At 49.7% G+C, this 14893-nt stretch overlaps 6 protein-coding genes across 7 annotated transcripts; 4 read left to right on the top strand and 2 right to left on the bottom strand.

Moving 5' to 3' along the window:
- Positions 1-1174: 1174 nt before the first annotated feature.
- Positions 1175-4045, top strand: FOXG_07951 (uncharacterized protein; the record flags this gene model as incomplete). Its single annotated transcript, XM_018386645.1, has 4 exons — positions 1175-1607; positions 1657-2415; positions 2487-2969; positions 3054-4045. 4 exons carry the CDS (start codon positions 1175-1177, stop codon positions 4043-4045), a joined length of 2667 nt encoding a protein of 888 aa, XP_018243825.1.
- A 352-nt stretch (positions 4046-4397) lies between these two features.
- Positions 4398-7484, top strand: FOXG_07950 (aminodeoxychorismate synthase). The gene has a single exon (XM_018386644.1). The coding sequence runs from the start codon at positions 4657-4659 to the stop codon at positions 7147-7149; it is 2493 nt and encodes an 830-aa protein (XP_018243824.1). The 5' UTR covers positions 4398-4656; the 3' UTR covers positions 7150-7484.
- Positions 7132-8301, bottom strand: FOXG_07949 (uncharacterized protein). The gene is made up of 2 exons (XM_018386643.1): positions 7815-8301; positions 7132-7729 (listed from the first exon to the last, which is right to left on the bottom strand). The coding sequence occupies exons 1-2, from the start codon at positions 8068-8070 to the stop codon at positions 7596-7598; spliced, it is 390 nt and encodes a 129-aa protein (XP_018243823.1). The 5' UTR covers positions 8071-8301; the 3' UTR covers positions 7132-7595.
- A 177-nt stretch (positions 8302-8478) lies between these two features.
- FOXG_07948 (uncharacterized protein) lies at positions 8479-10253 on the top strand. The gene is made up of 3 exons (XM_018386642.1): positions 8479-8999; positions 9079-9247; positions 9300-10253. The coding sequence occupies exons 1-3, from the start codon at positions 8938-8940 to the stop codon at positions 10005-10007; spliced, it is 939 nt and encodes a 312-aa protein (XP_018243822.1). The 5' UTR covers positions 8479-8937; the 3' UTR covers positions 10008-10253.
- Positions 10254-10394: 141 nt separating this feature from the next.
- FOXG_07947 (uncharacterized protein) lies at positions 10395-11762 on the top strand. Its single transcript, XM_018386641.1, has one exon. It carries the CDS (start codon positions 10783-10785, stop codon positions 11530-11532), a length of 750 nt encoding a protein of 249 aa, XP_018243821.1. The 5' UTR covers positions 10395-10782; the 3' UTR covers positions 11533-11762.
- FOXG_07946 (uncharacterized protein) lies at positions 10397-14698 on the bottom strand. Of its 2 annotated transcripts, XM_018386640.1 has the most exons (4): positions 14350-14698; positions 12894-14274; positions 12249-12830; positions 10397-12197 (listed from the first exon to the last, which is right to left on the bottom strand). In XM_018386640.1, the coding sequence occupies exons 1-4, from the start codon at positions 14521-14523 to the stop codon at positions 11857-11859; spliced, it is 2478 nt and encodes an 825-aa protein (XP_018243820.1). In that variant the 5' UTR covers positions 14524-14698; the 3' UTR covers positions 10397-11856. The 2 variants fall into 2 exon arrangements, with proteins under 2 accessions (XP_018243820.1, XP_018243819.1); XM_018386639.1 differs by having other exon boundaries at positions 12249-14274.
- Between the last annotated feature and the right edge of the window lie 195 nt (positions 14699-14893).

Genomic DNA, 14893 nt, shown 5'->3' with positions numbered 1-14893 from the left:
TATGTTCGACGAATTCAGCAATGCCATTGAAACGATGACTGAAGGTCTAGACAACAACTCTCCAGATGAAGACACTGCTTTTGTTGATGCACCTCCTCAAGAGGCAATCGACATTGAAGAGGTTCCTAACGGAGTCCCACGAAAAATGGAAGCAGGAGATCTCAGAACCCTGACCAAGGCAATCATGGTTGCTTCTAATGTACCTTAGAGAGCAACACGAGTGAGTTACTTTGACTTCCATAATAATGCACAGTAACTGACATGACACTCGTAGTTCCAAATGATCTCCCTGATCATATTGTACAGAGTATCAAGCGGCATGATTCCTGGTATATGGCTAACGTCGACCAAGTATTCGATACTGTCTTGAAATACACAACTAGACCCAAAGCACAATCACCGTTCAGCCCCGAAATGTCCCGCTGGCTCAAAGACAATTCGGACCTCAACACACGAGCATCCCTCTATGAGTTTTTATTACACCCAGCCGTAAGGTCTTACCGGTGCCGGGCCGCCATCGGCCGGGAACCAGTGTCACGGAAACAGGAGAGTCGGCTGTTTAATCATCTCGAATTTTTCCCGGTAACTGAATGTGGAAGCGCTGTCCCCAACGTGAACGGAACGTATCTCCTGCATGGAGTTCGTGCTTCTGATAAGGATCCGTCCCTGGACCCAATCTATGTTGGGCAAGCAGCTGCCGTAAAGCTAAATTCAACAGGAGCAGTGGGAGTGAGGAAAAGAGCTATGCAACACCATGATCACATTTCTCCGCCAGGAGAAAAATTCCTACATGTCCATCAACGTTTATCAGAACCTGATATCGAGAGAGTTGATGTCACAGTGTTATCCATGTTTCCATACCCGACGCCAGATATGGGAGAAGAAGTACTAAGACACTATACTGCCCTACTTACACTCGTCGAGACGATTGATGTTCTCCTGATCGACTCTTTGTCTACCTCGGGATTTAGCAATATTGCCGTTTGTATTGGATCATGGGAAGGTTTGGAAGATCTCAGGCCGCCATGCCTCCCGCGCCGAAGCTACGAAGGTCTGAACCGGGCATTACCCTGCAATCAAGGTCGCCCAAGGCTTGATGGCTTGGTTGCAAGCCTCACGTGGAGTCCTCATGACTTGGAATTGATGATTGAGATAGTCGATAAACACGAACAAGATGTTCACGTCACAAAGCCTCAATGGTATTATTAAGGTTGATTTTGAGATTATCGTATCGCAACTCGAACTTCGAGGGGCCAGGAAGACAAAAGCCGAGGTCTTGAAAGGTTACAGGATGCTTGCCTCCAATCCCAATTCGGGTTTGACTACATGCAAGACTGTCAGGTGGCGGCGCATTTGGGACCAAGTCTACCGCGTAAAGCGACATCTGGAAGAGGAAGGGTTGGTGCTTCCGCCTCAAGACTACGCGGACCCTTTCTTTCATGTTCCGGCTTTAGAGAACGGTCACGACACCTCGTGGCACTTCAAAACCCTACTGAAGAAATCAGGGTACACTGATTTCGATCATCCCATTATGGATGTCCAAGGGGGTTTCTGGGCAACATATCTCCCAAGGCTGTTGAGGAGAGAAGTCTGGGAACGAATTACAGGTAAACCAGCCAGTCCATATTATTCGTTGTTTTATATTGACAACAACAGAAACTGCACCAGAACGTATCATTGTTGGACATCAGGCTATGCCAAAGCGACTCTTCAATCAAGCCTTGATGGTAGTTTTGCACTTCACCCGAAGACATTGCACTGTCACGTCTGACACGTTCATTGTACCACGCTTCGAATGGTCTGACCTAATCGAAATTTGGCACCAAGCCTTTGCTCAATTGATAGCAGATGGTGTGCCCCGTTCAGAGATTCTTGTTGGGGGCGCCTGTCAGATCGCACGGCTCCTGAATGCACACAGACGTCGCCTTCGAGACCCGTCCTACTCGAGTACCCTGCCTCCTTGGAAATATGACGATTCAAAGAAGGCATCCGAGAAGCCAGCCAAGTTACAGCCAAGATTCGTTGATGAGCAGTCCCTTGAGGGGCATGACGAATCGCACAATATTGATATCAGTGAAGAAACAGACGGTATTTACCACTGGCCATCCGAGCAAGACAGGTACGAGGCAGTAGGAGCAACTCATCAAATGGTGGCCCTTGCAGCCAAACACCGGCTGCGGGAGCCGACTGAAACCATCAACCTAAACACCAGGCGGTCAGGGCCTTGTACGATGGCCCAGCACACGCCTTCAACACTCCGAATTCTGACCATGATCATGGCAGGGCACCACAGGAGCGTGTTTGACAAGTACTCTGAAAGCTATGCAGGGGATGATACCTTTTGGGAGATCATTTTCGTGGAACTGGGCAAGAAATGGAACATCGAGACCAGGCTCAGCTACAGCACCGCTTTGGGTGGGTGTTGAAATACCTCAGACCCGGAGAGCTTCCTGAAAAAGCAAAAACTACTTCTCAAATCCTACAAGAGTGCTTATCAAACAGCGTTCTATCAAGTGAAAAGCATCCGTACAACTACGATGTCAAAACTTGGACTGGCGACCTTCTGAATCCCGATCTGTCCTCTAATTGGGTCAAGAAGCTTTTGGTCTTCAACGGCGTTTGGGATACTCTAAAAGATTGTGTTCAGGAACGTATGGGGGGTTGCGGCATCGTGGGATTCTGCTTCATGTATGGCTTGTTGATTCCACATGTTTGGGAAGAGTCGATGACCACACAGGGGCACAGGTATCCAGCTCTTGAACAGATACACCATGGTGAGACAATGGCTTCTTCTAAGGACAGCGAGACTTCCGAGGCCCTCGATGTCCACAACACTACCCTCTCAGAAAGCTCTGGGCCATCGTCGCGTACATCAGCTTCCCAGTCCAAGAGCTTGTCATCCACCCTCCCGCTGTCTACAGTCCCAGGGGCGGTACGTCACAAGGCAACAACCTCTCCCAGAGGCGTCGGTCCTGCCAGGGTTTATGATAAACGCAGCCTCGCTCCGGAAACCTCTGTTCCATCATCAAGCTCGTTGACACTCTAATCTACAGACTTGTCGCCTTCACTTTCGCCGCCTCCATCTCCGCCCCCATATCCGCCCTCCCAAGAGTTTCTCACGAACAAGAAAAGATGGCAACCCGATGAGGATGACTATGTCAAGTATCTCATGAGGCTCCCCATCTCGAGAGATGAGCAGTTAGAAAGGCTTCACCAAAGGTTCCAGTCAAATCACCGCTCCAAAGCAGCACTTGCGAAGCGAATAGAGAGGTTGCGGAATGATCCCGGGAAATCGATTACTGACAAGCCACAACTTGAAAGGAACAAGAGGTATGAAGCAGCAGAGGAAGAATATCTGAGACAATTGATTGAGACCCATCCTTGTAGCAGCTGGGATGAAGTTGTCGCTAAGATGGAACAAAGGTTCTCGAAAGGCCGATCGAAAGCTGCATATCAGCTTCACGCAGCGAAGCTTGGTTTGAACACTTCGAGGATCTCTAATGTCTGGACTGCTGAACATGATGAATGTTTGAGAAATTTCATCAGGAACGAAACTCCTCCAAAAAGGTACTCTGATCTGATAACAGAAAAGTTCGGTACCTACCGCAGTAGGGCAGCTTGCCACAGAAGACTCACGGAGTTAGGGTTTGTAGGAGGGTACGGGACATGGACTGAGGAGGAGACAAAGTTCATCGAAGAGAACCGTGATCTTAAACCTCGGGAGTTGTGCGAAGACTTTTGGGCGAGATTTGGACATGGGCGTTCATCCGATTCAATCAAAAATAAGAGAGTGGGAGTCCTCAACTCTAAGGGTCTCCAATGGACTGCGGACCAGTTGCGATTCTTTAGTGAGTGGCCTCATTCTTCAACGACCGTGGTTGAAGCCTACCGCGAGCGATTCAAGGAAGATACTCGCATCGACTCCAAGATCATAAAAATGTACCGAAGAATGAAAGGGCGTCGCGCTCAGATGAACCTCGAGGAGCAAGATCTGGAGGAGGAAGACGAGGAAGATCCAGACGATGATCACTCGACCTGCACGTAAAGAGAGCCAAAAGTTCCAGATTTGTGTATTGAATTGGCCGTGGTGCTGTCACAATCGTCTGTGGCTCACACGAAAAGGAATTATGTAGTTGATTCAGACATTGAAGTAGCAATAAGTTGCAGATTATTAGACTCTCTTTAACTCAGTAGTTTCCTATGAAACCATGATGAATGTTTCACTAACGAGTACGGAGTACCCTACAGTAGCGCCATAACTTGACGTTCTAGAAGTAAGTATCCTTCCATGCATCCGATTCATTGTCGCCACTTTTTAGTACTTTTTAGTCTTGTATCGAGAGACATTGAATAACGAGAAAATGCCCCAAATTTCACATCAACGAGTTAAACTTTGATGTACTCTTTACTCTCTGGATTGTCCGATCACCTGATAATCAACGTCCGCATGTGCCGTGCAGTGTGGCTTTATAACTTAACTCAACGGCTCATATCCCGAGTCAGCTCCGGCTTGTAGCGGCAAAGATTTTGGATTTTTATATCGGACGCCGAAGACGAAGCTTATCGGAATTTGTTCTCATCTACTGACCCAGGCTTCAATCTGGACCATCCTCCCTCAATCAGACTCTCCTAATACTTTTGAGATAATTCTGGACTATGACTACAGGCTCAGAGCCCTCGGTTGGAGCGCCGAAGCGAATTCTTTTTATTGATGCCTATGATTCTTTTACCAACAATATCGTCTCCCTTCTCCGAACTATTGTCGGCGCTGATATCTTCGTCATAAGAATCGACCTCTCTGTGGTTGACAGAGCCAGCGACGATGATGCACCTACAAAATGGACCGAGCAAGAGTTTATCAATAATCTTGCTCAATTCGACGCCGTAGTTTGCGGCCCCGGCCCTGGATCACCGCTTAATTCAGAAGACGTTGGGGCATTCAGTCTTCTTTGGGATCTCCCTGAACATCTTCAGCTGCCAGTTTTGGGTATTTGTCTTGGATTTCAGAGTTTGCTCGCTGCGCACGGCGGGTCAGTGAGAAGACTCAAGAGGGGTCTTCATGGAATGGTAAGGGAAATTGAGCATCGCGGAGAAGACATATTCTGCGGAGTACCTCCCTTCAAGGCTACTCTATACCACAGTCTTTGTGTTGATATTGGTCAATACAGCGATGACTGGGCAGAAGAAAACCGGTGGAGGTCGACTTCGGAGTTTTCACCATTGGCGTGGGCAACAGAGTTTAGAGAGGATGGACGAAGGGAACAGATCCTCCAAGGAGTGAGACACAACAAGAAGCCATTCTGGGGCCTTCAATACCACCCCGAGTCTGTCTGCACGGAGAAGAATGCGCAGGGAGTGCTCATTAACTGGTTCCAAGCTGCGCTGCAATGGAACAAGTACCGCGGACGGCGAGTGCAGGGACCTTTACTAGAGATTCAGACACTTTCGCCGCCGAATCATCTGGAGTCTGCAGCTGCGCATAAGGAACACTTGGGTAATTGGTGGTCGACTTCAAACTCATCAGAAATTTCGTTGAGAGACTTTGCGAAGGGATCAGAATACACATATCGCACAATTACCCTGCCTCAGGGAGCTGGCGTGCCGGAACTCGTGGAGATGCTGGGACTGGAAAAGGGAGAGGCCGTTATCCTTGACTCGTCGAGTTCTAAGAACGGAGATGCGCTGGCATTGAACAGCATCGTGGCTCTCGAAGTTGACGATGCACTGCGGTTCGAGTACAACGTATGCGACGACTATGTTACAGTACGACACCCGAGTACAGATGGAGAGGACAAAACCGAGATGATAAGCCTCGAAAACGGCACAATTAATGTATGGGAGGTCATCTCAGACTTCTGGGAGACTCGAAGCCATCCTCCTGGATCTGACTGTTCAAATTCAGCTTTCAAGGGCGGTTTCATGGGTTTCATCACCTATGAGATGGGACTACACGGCCTTGAAAAGAAGATGGTCCCGGAAGATAGGGGCCACAAGAGACCAGACATTTGTCTAGCTTGGGTAACGAAGAGCATTGTTCTAGATCACAGAGCTGGCGTTGCATATGTTCAAAGCCTGAAGGCTCGAGGATCAAACGATTCATGGCTTGATAGGATGACGGAAAGAATTCAACAGTCCGACTGTTGGAATGCGAGCAAGATGAGCAACGGAGTCAATGAGCATGACATTGAAAACCGTGCCCAGAACAAGGAAATCAATATCACAACACCACAGCCAGACAGGTATGAAGAGCAAGTTCGTGTTTGCCAGGATTTCATTGCAGCGGGTGAGTCTTACGAACTTTGTCTCACATCGCAAACGACCATGGTAAGGCCTCGTTCAAGAAACAACGAGAGAAGCCACTGGACCATATATCAGACGTTGAGGAAGCGACAGCCAGCTCCTTTTGGATCTTTCATCCGTCTCGGTGGCGCCACAATGCTAAGCTGTTCTCCTGAGCGTTTCCTCCGATACGACACCAACGGACTATGCTCAATGAGACCTATGAAGGGAACAGTTCGCAAGTCAGAAGCTGTGTCAACCCTCGCACAGGCCGAGAAGATCCTTCACGTGCCCAAGGAAGTGGCTGAGAACCTCATGATTGTCGATCTGGTTCGACATGATTTGCACGGTGTCTGTGGCGTTGGCCATGTTACAGTTCCTGACCTCATGAAGGTGGAGGAATATGCCACGGTCTTCCAGATGATCACTGTGGTCAATGGGCAACTGCCAGGCCGCAATGGAAACAAGCCTCATGGCGCTCGCCGAAGCAGCTTTGACTCCCACTGCCCTTATACCGGTCTGGATGCCCTTGCTGCGGCTTTACCTCCTGGAAGTATGACAGGGGCGCCGAAAAAGCGCAGCTGTGAGCTTCTACAAATCATTGAGGGCCAGCATGAGCGAAGTCTCTACTCTGGTGTTGTGGGATATATGGATGTCGCAGGTGCAGGAGACTGGAGTGTCACTATCCGAACCATGTTTCGATGGGACGATGAGGTGGCTCCAGCGGAAGAGGGCGAGACAGAGCCCAGAGAAGTTTGGAGAATTGGAGCTGGAGGTGCGGTAACAATCCTGAGTACCCCTGAAGGTGAAAGGGACGAGATGTTTACCAAACTTGCCGGTCCTATGGGTGTGTTTAGAGACGCGGCATAGCTTGGATCCCAATGAAGAGGCCAGATTGGATCAGATGGATGGACAGGCGCAGCATTTGACTTTGGACATGATACCTCAACGTACACATCGTCGGAGTTTTTGGTTTGGAATTCAACAACACAGACGGATGGGATAGGACAAAACATCCGGAACATAGCAGAAGATGATACGATATATTCCTCATAAACAAGGATACCTTTGACGACCGACTATAACCTCCCTTTGCCGTCCTGAAGCCCAAGTATTCCTTGCGAATAGCCGAGACTGACGTTAAGACCCCGCTGAATGCCCATGTGACTCCTTTGTCCTCTGTGATCATACACGCGTTATACAGGCTTTATACTAGCGATTATCCTCCTCTTCCTGAAACGCAACATTCTGTATCCGTCTTTGTTTCAGTAACTCCGCGTGTTTCTGGTTTATGCGACTCCGTATTGCGCGCGCATTCAGAAATCTTGTTCCTCGTGGAAAAACATGCCGAAGCTGACAATGGTTCCGTAGATCAATAGACCGCCGATTATGGACATGACCATGGCTTGCACCTCGATGAGACCAGAGTGAGCAAGGACGACAGGGAGAGCTATGTGACAGTCAGCTACGTGAGTTCCAGCACGATGATCATTCCATTGGCATCAGCAGCGTTGCGCCGGCTGAGCAGGACCTACCAATTCCCATAACAACAAAGAAACCTGTAAAGAAGCGTCCCAAGTCTAGAACCGCAGCGCCAGAGCTCTCGACGAAGTCATCCGGGTTGGCGCAGTGTCCGCAGATCCAGTTGGGAATAGGCGCAATGACATAGGTGGCGACGACGAGGAGAGGATAATACACCTTCCACAGAGCGCAGGAGAGAATAACGAGGAGGAACCCGACGGCGAGGACGAAGGAGAGGGCGATGATAGTCTTGAGGCCGGCGGTCGGCATCTTGGGCGATGGTGTTTATGGAATTGGAGAGGACGAGCTATGCGGCGATGTCGGCGACGTAAGTTCCTCGTGGGGAGATGAAGGGTATTTGATCGGGTATAGAGGGAAGATCGAGTCGTAGGCGGCGAAGTAACTGGTTGTGTTGGACGCGGCCGAAAGGAAAATCCGTCGACTTTGTGTGTGTTACGCGGCTACAGTAGGCCAAGTTCCAAGGTGATGCTATCTCAGCTGTCAACCAGGTACGTATTCGTTTCCAGGTTCCCCGAGAGCAGCGATGTCAGCCATTCGGAGGTACTATTTCCCGGTCCCAAGTGGGCATTGAAAATGGAACGCTGTAAGTGGCTGTAGTGAATCGTCTCGGTGGGCCAGTGGGTCCCCTTCTTATCTGATAGCGCAGTCAAGTAAAAAAAAAACCCAAAAAACTCCAAGATCTCTCTACCTCGCTCATCGCAGTCGCAAACCACATATCACCACGTCCAGAATCAACAAAAAGATCCTGGATCAGTGACGGCGCCAGATTCTCGGTAGAGCTGAAATAACTCTTGCTCTGTGCCGCGACCCGAGATTTCGCCTCGACGGCCTATCTGACATCCACATTTTGCTGTGACTTTCTCTATACACTCATCTCCCGACACGGCACGACCTCAACAAGCTCGCCAGCAATTCCCGGATCAGCTGTTACTCTTTCTAGTGATTATAGATCGCGCTGTCTAAACGGTGTTCCTACCCCCGCACCCTGAAGCATTGTCGCCTTCCGTCTGGTTAGAGACTTAGACAAGACACACCACCAGCGCCAACACCAACACTAAACACAACACCAACACTAAACACAACACCAACTTCCAAACCAGCCATCACACTGCAAAAATGAGCTCTGATGAGATTGTGTGGCAAATCATCGGTCAACAATTTTGCGCGTTTAAGATTAAGTCAGTTGCTGCTTCCTCTACTCAGCCTTTGTCGCTTGGCAAGGCTTTATACAAAGATGATAGGCTAACTTCTATCCAGAACCAACAAAGCTCAGACATTCTGCCGTAATGAGTACAATGTTACAGGTCTCTGTAACCGTCAATCATGTCCTCTCGCAAACTCTCGATACGCTACGGTCAGGGAAGACGCTGGCAAGCTCTTTTTGCTAGTTAAAACCCCGGAGAGAAGTCACTTGCCAAGCAAACTTGTAAGTATTCATGTTGTTACGTGAGGTGAGCAGAGACTGACGATAGTGGTAGTGGCAACGTTACAAACTACCCAACAACTACTCCAAGGCGTTGTCCACTATAGACGAGAAGCTCATATATTGGCCTAATTTCCTAATTCACAAATGCAAGCAACGTCTCACCCGCTTGACACAGGTCCAAACTCGCATGCGCCGTATTGCCGCCGAGGAGGAACGCTTGGGTGAAAAGCTTGTACCTAAGATGGCGCCCAAGATCAGACACCGTGAGCAGGCTCGTGAGCGCAAAGCCGAGGCTGCTGCTAAGCTGGAACGAACCATTGAGCGTGAGCTTGTTGAGCGTCTTCGACAGGGTGCCTACGGTGACCAGCCCCTCAATGTCAGCGAGTCCATCTGGAAGAAGGTTCTCAATGCCATGGAGCGCGACGGCGAGGGTCAACGTGATAAGGACATGGACAAGGGTCTCGACGAGAATGGTGAGGAGGCTGATTGGAGTGAGGAGGAAGACGACAACCTGGAGAACCAGGTTGAGTATGTTTCCGATATTGAGGAGAGTGACGAGGAGCTCGGTGACCTTGAGGACTGGCTCGACAGCGAAAACGAGGACGACGACGAAGATGAGGATGATGATGACAGCGAAGAGTCCGAGACCGAGAAGTCTGGCAACAAGCGAAAGCGTGGACGTGCTATCAAGATGAAGAACAAGAAGCCCAGACATGAGGAGAAGGAGAAGCTGATGCTCACCAACGATCTCACATGGTAATTGACGGTCTCAAAAATCAAGCTTCGGCGTTTGAGGAGTTGGCATTTTCTAAGGAAGATGGAAAAAAGGGGTTTACGAAGGGTGGAAAAGCATACATCACTGTGTACCTTCTGTCTGAGGATATCACACGGCGATATGCTTCATTTTTGCTGAGCTAATTCTTGGCAAGGTATAGATACCAAATAGGCTACCAATGTTTTTATATGAGTTTGTTGTACTTGAAATGATTTGAAACTATTTTCCCTCTCATGTCTGTATGGGTCTTGTCATCTATGAGAGGCTCTGTTGAGACAAAAGCTTCATGTAGGCCTTGCTCCACTCCCGAGTCCTACCCGCTTACCTTGCATTGCCCCGCCCAAATCTACAGCGCATTTTAGTTCAGGCACCTATGAAACTCCCCAGCCCACTTCCACTTCCACGGCCAAGAATCCCTTTATAAACGTCACTGCTTCACCTCCATCTTCCTACTCCGCTCTTCAAATAGGCCATCTCTGACCTTTTTGACACTGATAATACCTCTCTTATACCCCTCGCTTGCAACGACAGCAGCTGGCTGCACCACCTAATCAACTGCGACTGCGACAGAGCATTGCGCTCGCCCCTCAGACGTTCAATTACAGCTCAAGCAATTCTCTGGGCTTCGATACCGCTTCCTCAACCTACATCAAGCGAGCCCATCGCGAGACAGGCGCAACTTCATACCACCTGAACAACCATCGATGCGAAACTCTACAAACTTATTAGCTACCAAAGAAACACTATAAGACAACACATTATGGCGTCCTGGTACTCTAACCTCGTCCAGAAGACATCTTCTCAAATCTCCTCCCTCCGCCAGAATCTCCTCTCCGGCGAACAAGACGGCGACACCGAAGACGATACTCACGTCTGCCGTGTTCTCCGTGGCTATTATACAGAAAAGGGGCGCCCATTCCCCTCATGGCTGCCCCCGGATCCCAAGGCCCCAGCCCAACAACCCATACAGCCTGTCATGACACCACAAGCCGGCCAACGCCTCGGCGCTCAAGGACAGCAACACGGTGGTCTGAGTAGTCTATGGGACAACGGACCGCAACAGCCACAACAACAAGCACCTCAGAGTCTTCGGGCTGGAGGTGGACGAACACCTGCATCGTTGCAACCTGGCGGCGGCGGCGGTGATATCAATAGGCGACCACTGCCAAGTCAGCAGCGCGCGGGTAGCTACCAGAACACAGGCGGTCAATTCGGTAGGCCCGAAACGGCGAGCGTGCCACCTGGTGGTGCTTCGGGAGGTGGAGGTGGAGGATCTGCGCAGGATAGATTGCGACAGAGGCTTTGGGGAGGAGGATCGCGAACAACGAGTCCTCAGGCTGGAAGTCAAGGACCATTCAACCCTCCCGGCGGAAATAATGGTGGTGGTGGCGGCGGCGGCGGTTATGAAGATCGATTTGCGCCAGGCGGAATGTATGATCAAGCAAGTGGCGGCGGCAACGCTGGATTGAGGAGAGGAGGCTTGCCCAGTGGACCAAGGGGATACAGATAAATCCCGTTCTAGAAAGAAGAAGTGAAGCATACGTTGGATGTCTGGCGTTTACGTTCCTTGATAGGATAGAGCGGCGTTTTACCTGGTAATGTGGACTTTTGTTTACTCAATATTATGCCCTGTACCAAAGAATCATGATATGCATCTTGTGTATTCAGACCCTATGGTAATAAAGGGCTTCTTATATATATCGAAACATTGCTAACTTACCGTCATGCCATGAACTCCGTGCCAAAAATTACTGGAACCAAGAAACCCCTAAAGCATAAAAATACATGCAGCAGTCGTTAACCAACAGAACCCCAACTACTTGTTCTCAGATACTCATTTGTTTGGCATACCATCGCCCTTTTGCGCAACCGTTTTCCTCGGGAGAACTTCTACCTCCTTGCTTAATAGTTTGCGCAACTCAGGTGTAATCGTCTTTGGCTGCGGCGGAGGCGCCGCCGGCTCGGCAGCTTTGCCCTTGCCAGATGTCTTACCACCCTCGGAGGGCCCTGATTTGGTCTGCTCAGAAGATTTTGAGGGTTCCTTCTGGCTGAACCGAGGAGCTGGGAAGTTCTGCTTCTTGTCGACAGCATCAACAAGTCGCTGGAACCTCTTGAAGAGAGTTTCTGCCCGGATCAGAGTCGCCTCAAGATCGATTGTGTTGGAGAGTTCATTGACTATGTACTATTAGCATATGATCAGTGTGCTTGGTGACCAAAATCACTTACCATATTTGAGCACCTCATCGAAATGTTGCAAGTGCTCCATAATAACATCCCGGTGTCTCTCAAGAATTGCCAGCGCGATAAAGAGATGGAAGTTCGCGCTCATATAATCAGTCCACAAGCCCTCCCATAATCGAAGAACGTCAAGCCAAGCAAACTCCCGCTTGTACCAAACAAGTATCATGCGGAAGAAGAAGAAAAAGTTGGTGCTGTCTGCCTTTTGTAGATGGTTCCAAAGTGCTGGGTCCATGAACTGAACAAGTTGGTCCAGAGTCAGAAGCTGGTTGCGCATACCAGACTGATCACGCAGAAAGTTGCGTTCCATACGCTCCATGAACTTCTGGAAACCCCAGAATGCAACGGCGTCGTCCTGAATCACTGCATAGATTGGTGCCAAGAGGTCTGACATACCCTGAACATAGCCTAGATCCTTATTGTACTCGTTGTAGGTCAGGAGCATCTCCTTCATCTGCTCAAGGTGGACATTGGTGCCAACTTCGGCAAAGGGTGAGCTTGGGTCAGGATGGGGGATATCCTCGCCCATGAAAATGGGTACATTGCGGTCCGTTCGGTGGACATCCTTTTCTATAGACGAAATATGAGTATACTCCTTGGGAGAGAAAGGTTGGGAGGTGGTGAGCAACTTACCGATTCGTCCCTTTTGCTCGCGCCACCACTCTCCAGTTTCGCCCTCACCTCCATCACCTTCTAGCCTCTCCCACCACGAAAGCTTGAGCTTGTAGTACTGGTCACGTAGTGAGGCGATTTGTGCCTTTCTCTCATCGGCAGTGCTGTACCATTCATAGACGCCAAGAAGGAAAAGCCATGCTTCCTTTCGAACACCGTCCTCAGAATCAAGACCTCCGTGAAAGACACGCTCCTTGACCTCATCGATAGTGACCGATAATCGGCCAGTTTGAGGGTCAAAGAAGGTATTCCACTCCTTCATTGTCACAGTCTTTCGGCGTTCCTCAAGTGAAAGGTTACTGGCTCCTTCAAGAAGCTCAAATTCGCCAACATCGGTATCCTCAAGCTCCATAACATCATTAGCAGACCATATCCTCTGTCTCCGATCACGGTCGCTCTGTTCCTGGATGCCCATAGCCCAGCGAGCGAGATAGATCCTGGCGCTGTCAAACTCGTCTTGAAGCGTCTGAACTTCCGGATTTCTCAAGAGTCGTCTTACTTGTGGCGGTAAGTTGGGATTCTCGACGATATCTTGGGCCGCTCTCCGTGTAAAGGTGGTTACTTTGCTGAATTTCTCCATAATATTCCATCCAGTTTCCTTAATCAACTTGACGAAAGGGTCCATCTCTGCATCTCGATTTGATGGTCCTGCAGCGCCGCGCTGCGCTCCCACATTGCTGTCCTGACGACCAATTTGCGAGGGGCTGGAAGTGAGTTTGTGGCCAAATGCTTCACTGTCCTCCTTTGATGGCTCGATCAAGTAAATGTTTGGTTCAGCGCCAGATCGCTCAATCTTGACATAGCGACGTAGCCACTTCACAACCTCATCGCCACCCCAGAACATCTGTCCTGATTCCCCAAAAGGATCAAATGTATCACGTGCGATCTTCTTCTTTTGGAGAATCGTACTTTGGCACTCATTGTCGTGGAAAAAAAGGGCGGGGAAACTGTCGCCCGCACGGGAGTTGATGATGACGGATCCATACCACCATCCGAGGCTCGGAGGCCGAACGAGGAGCGAATAGACGGCGCTCACGGGAATCGCAAACGCATATCCGCCGACAGATCCAACATGGCTAGTAACGGTCGGCGGGGGAGGAACAAGGTAAGACTGTTTCGGGGGTGAGTCTCCATCGCAAAGGTCAACCTTGACGTAGATGCTGGCGGAATCTCCAAGGGCAGATTCGGGAATCCAGGCAAGAAGTAGATCCGAGGAGGCGATCGTCGTTGATTCATTGGAAGCAGATGAAGAAGGGCGCTCTTCGTGATGACCTCGTTGCTGGAGAAGTGCGACATATCCTGGAATATTGTCCTTTGCAGAGGGTGTTGGATGAACATAAACCTGCGATTGTTAGACGTCGTCCGTCACTCTGTAGCGCAACCTCTTGCGCAGGACATAGGCTCGGATGTTACTTACCTTACTCTTGGAAAAGAGAAGCTTTACACCTCTTCCAGTCTCGGCATTTCTAATCGTGTTGTACTCGCCCTCCTCATCATCGCTCAGCGCATAGAAACTGTTCGATGGTGACGCAGATGGTCGTGAAGGCTGCTGTGGCGGGGCATCAGCTGCCCCAGAATCCTGCTGCGACATGGGAAGAAGTAATAGAGCTGTCGCTCTCAATTTTCGCCTTGAATAGCCTTTGTCCTCGGGTTGTTTTTTTATTCGGAGCCACAACAAGATTTTGAGTATGAAGTGACGGTATATAAATGGTTACGATGAAAAAGAAAGATGAAGAATAGTTCAGGTGGTGGCATGTGAGTAAACGCAAGCAAGCGAAAGGCAGCTGTCTGTCTCTTGCCCAAACGGATCACAGATGACGACGTGCCCCGCCACAGAAGCTCCCCGCCCCATCTTAGCAGAGGTACCTGAACTCGTGGCTGTATCTGCTGTCAAATGGTGCAGTTTTAGCAGAGACACATGTACCCGTGCTCACAAGGCTTACCAGAAAAGTATCATGACA

Source organism: Fusarium oxysporum, chromosome 4, assembly GCF_000149955.1.
Source record: "Fusarium oxysporum f. sp. lycopersici 4287 chromosome 4, whole genome shotgun sequence".
NCBI lineage: Eukaryota > Fungi > Ascomycota > Sordariomycetes > Hypocreales > Nectriaceae > Fusarium > Fusarium oxysporum.
Note: the sequence above shows the minus strand (reverse complement) of the source record. Positions and strands in the feature narration are given on the sequence as shown.

Bases quoted from the DNA above. Each gene is read 5' to 3' on its own strand.
- FOXG_07950 (XM_018386644.1), top strand. From the start codon at position 4,657: ATGACTACAGGCTCAGAGCCCTCGGTTGGAGCGCCGAAGCGAATTCTT.
- FOXG_07949 (XM_018386643.1), bottom strand. From the start codon at position 8,070: ATGCCGACCGCCGGCCTCAAGACTATCATCGCCCTCTCCTTCGTCCTC. The intron at 7,730-7,814 runs GTAGGTCCTGCT...ACTGTCACATAG, and splicing joins CTTTGTTGTTATGGGAATTG to CTCTCCCTGTCGTCCTTGCT.
- FOXG_07948 (XM_018386642.1), top strand. From the start codon at position 8,938: ATGAGCTCTGATGAGATTGTGTGGCAAATCATCGGTCAACAATTTTGC. The intron at 9,000-9,078 runs GTCAGTTGCTGC...ACTTCTATCCAG, and splicing joins TTTTGCGCGTTTAAGATTAA to AACCAACAAAGCTCAGACAT. The intron at 9,248-9,299 runs GTAAGTATTCAT...CGATAGTGGTAG, and splicing joins GTCACTTGCCAAGCAAACTT to TGGCAACGTTACAAACTACC.
- FOXG_07947 (XM_018386641.1), top strand. From the start codon at position 10,783: ATGGCGTCCTGGTACTCTAACCTCGTCCAGAAGACATCTTCTCAAATC.
- FOXG_07946 (XM_018386639.1), bottom strand. From the start codon at position 14,523: ATGTCGCAGCAGGATTCTGGGGCAGCTGATGCCCCGCCACAGCAGCCT. The intron at 14,275-14,349 runs GTAAGTAACATC...TAACAATCGCAG, and splicing joins TTCTCTTTTCCAAGAGTAAG to GTTTATGTTCATCCAACACC. The intron at 12,198-12,248 runs GTAAGTGATTTT...AATAGTACATAG, and splicing joins CGATGAGGTGCTCAAATATG to TCAATGAACTCTCCAACACA.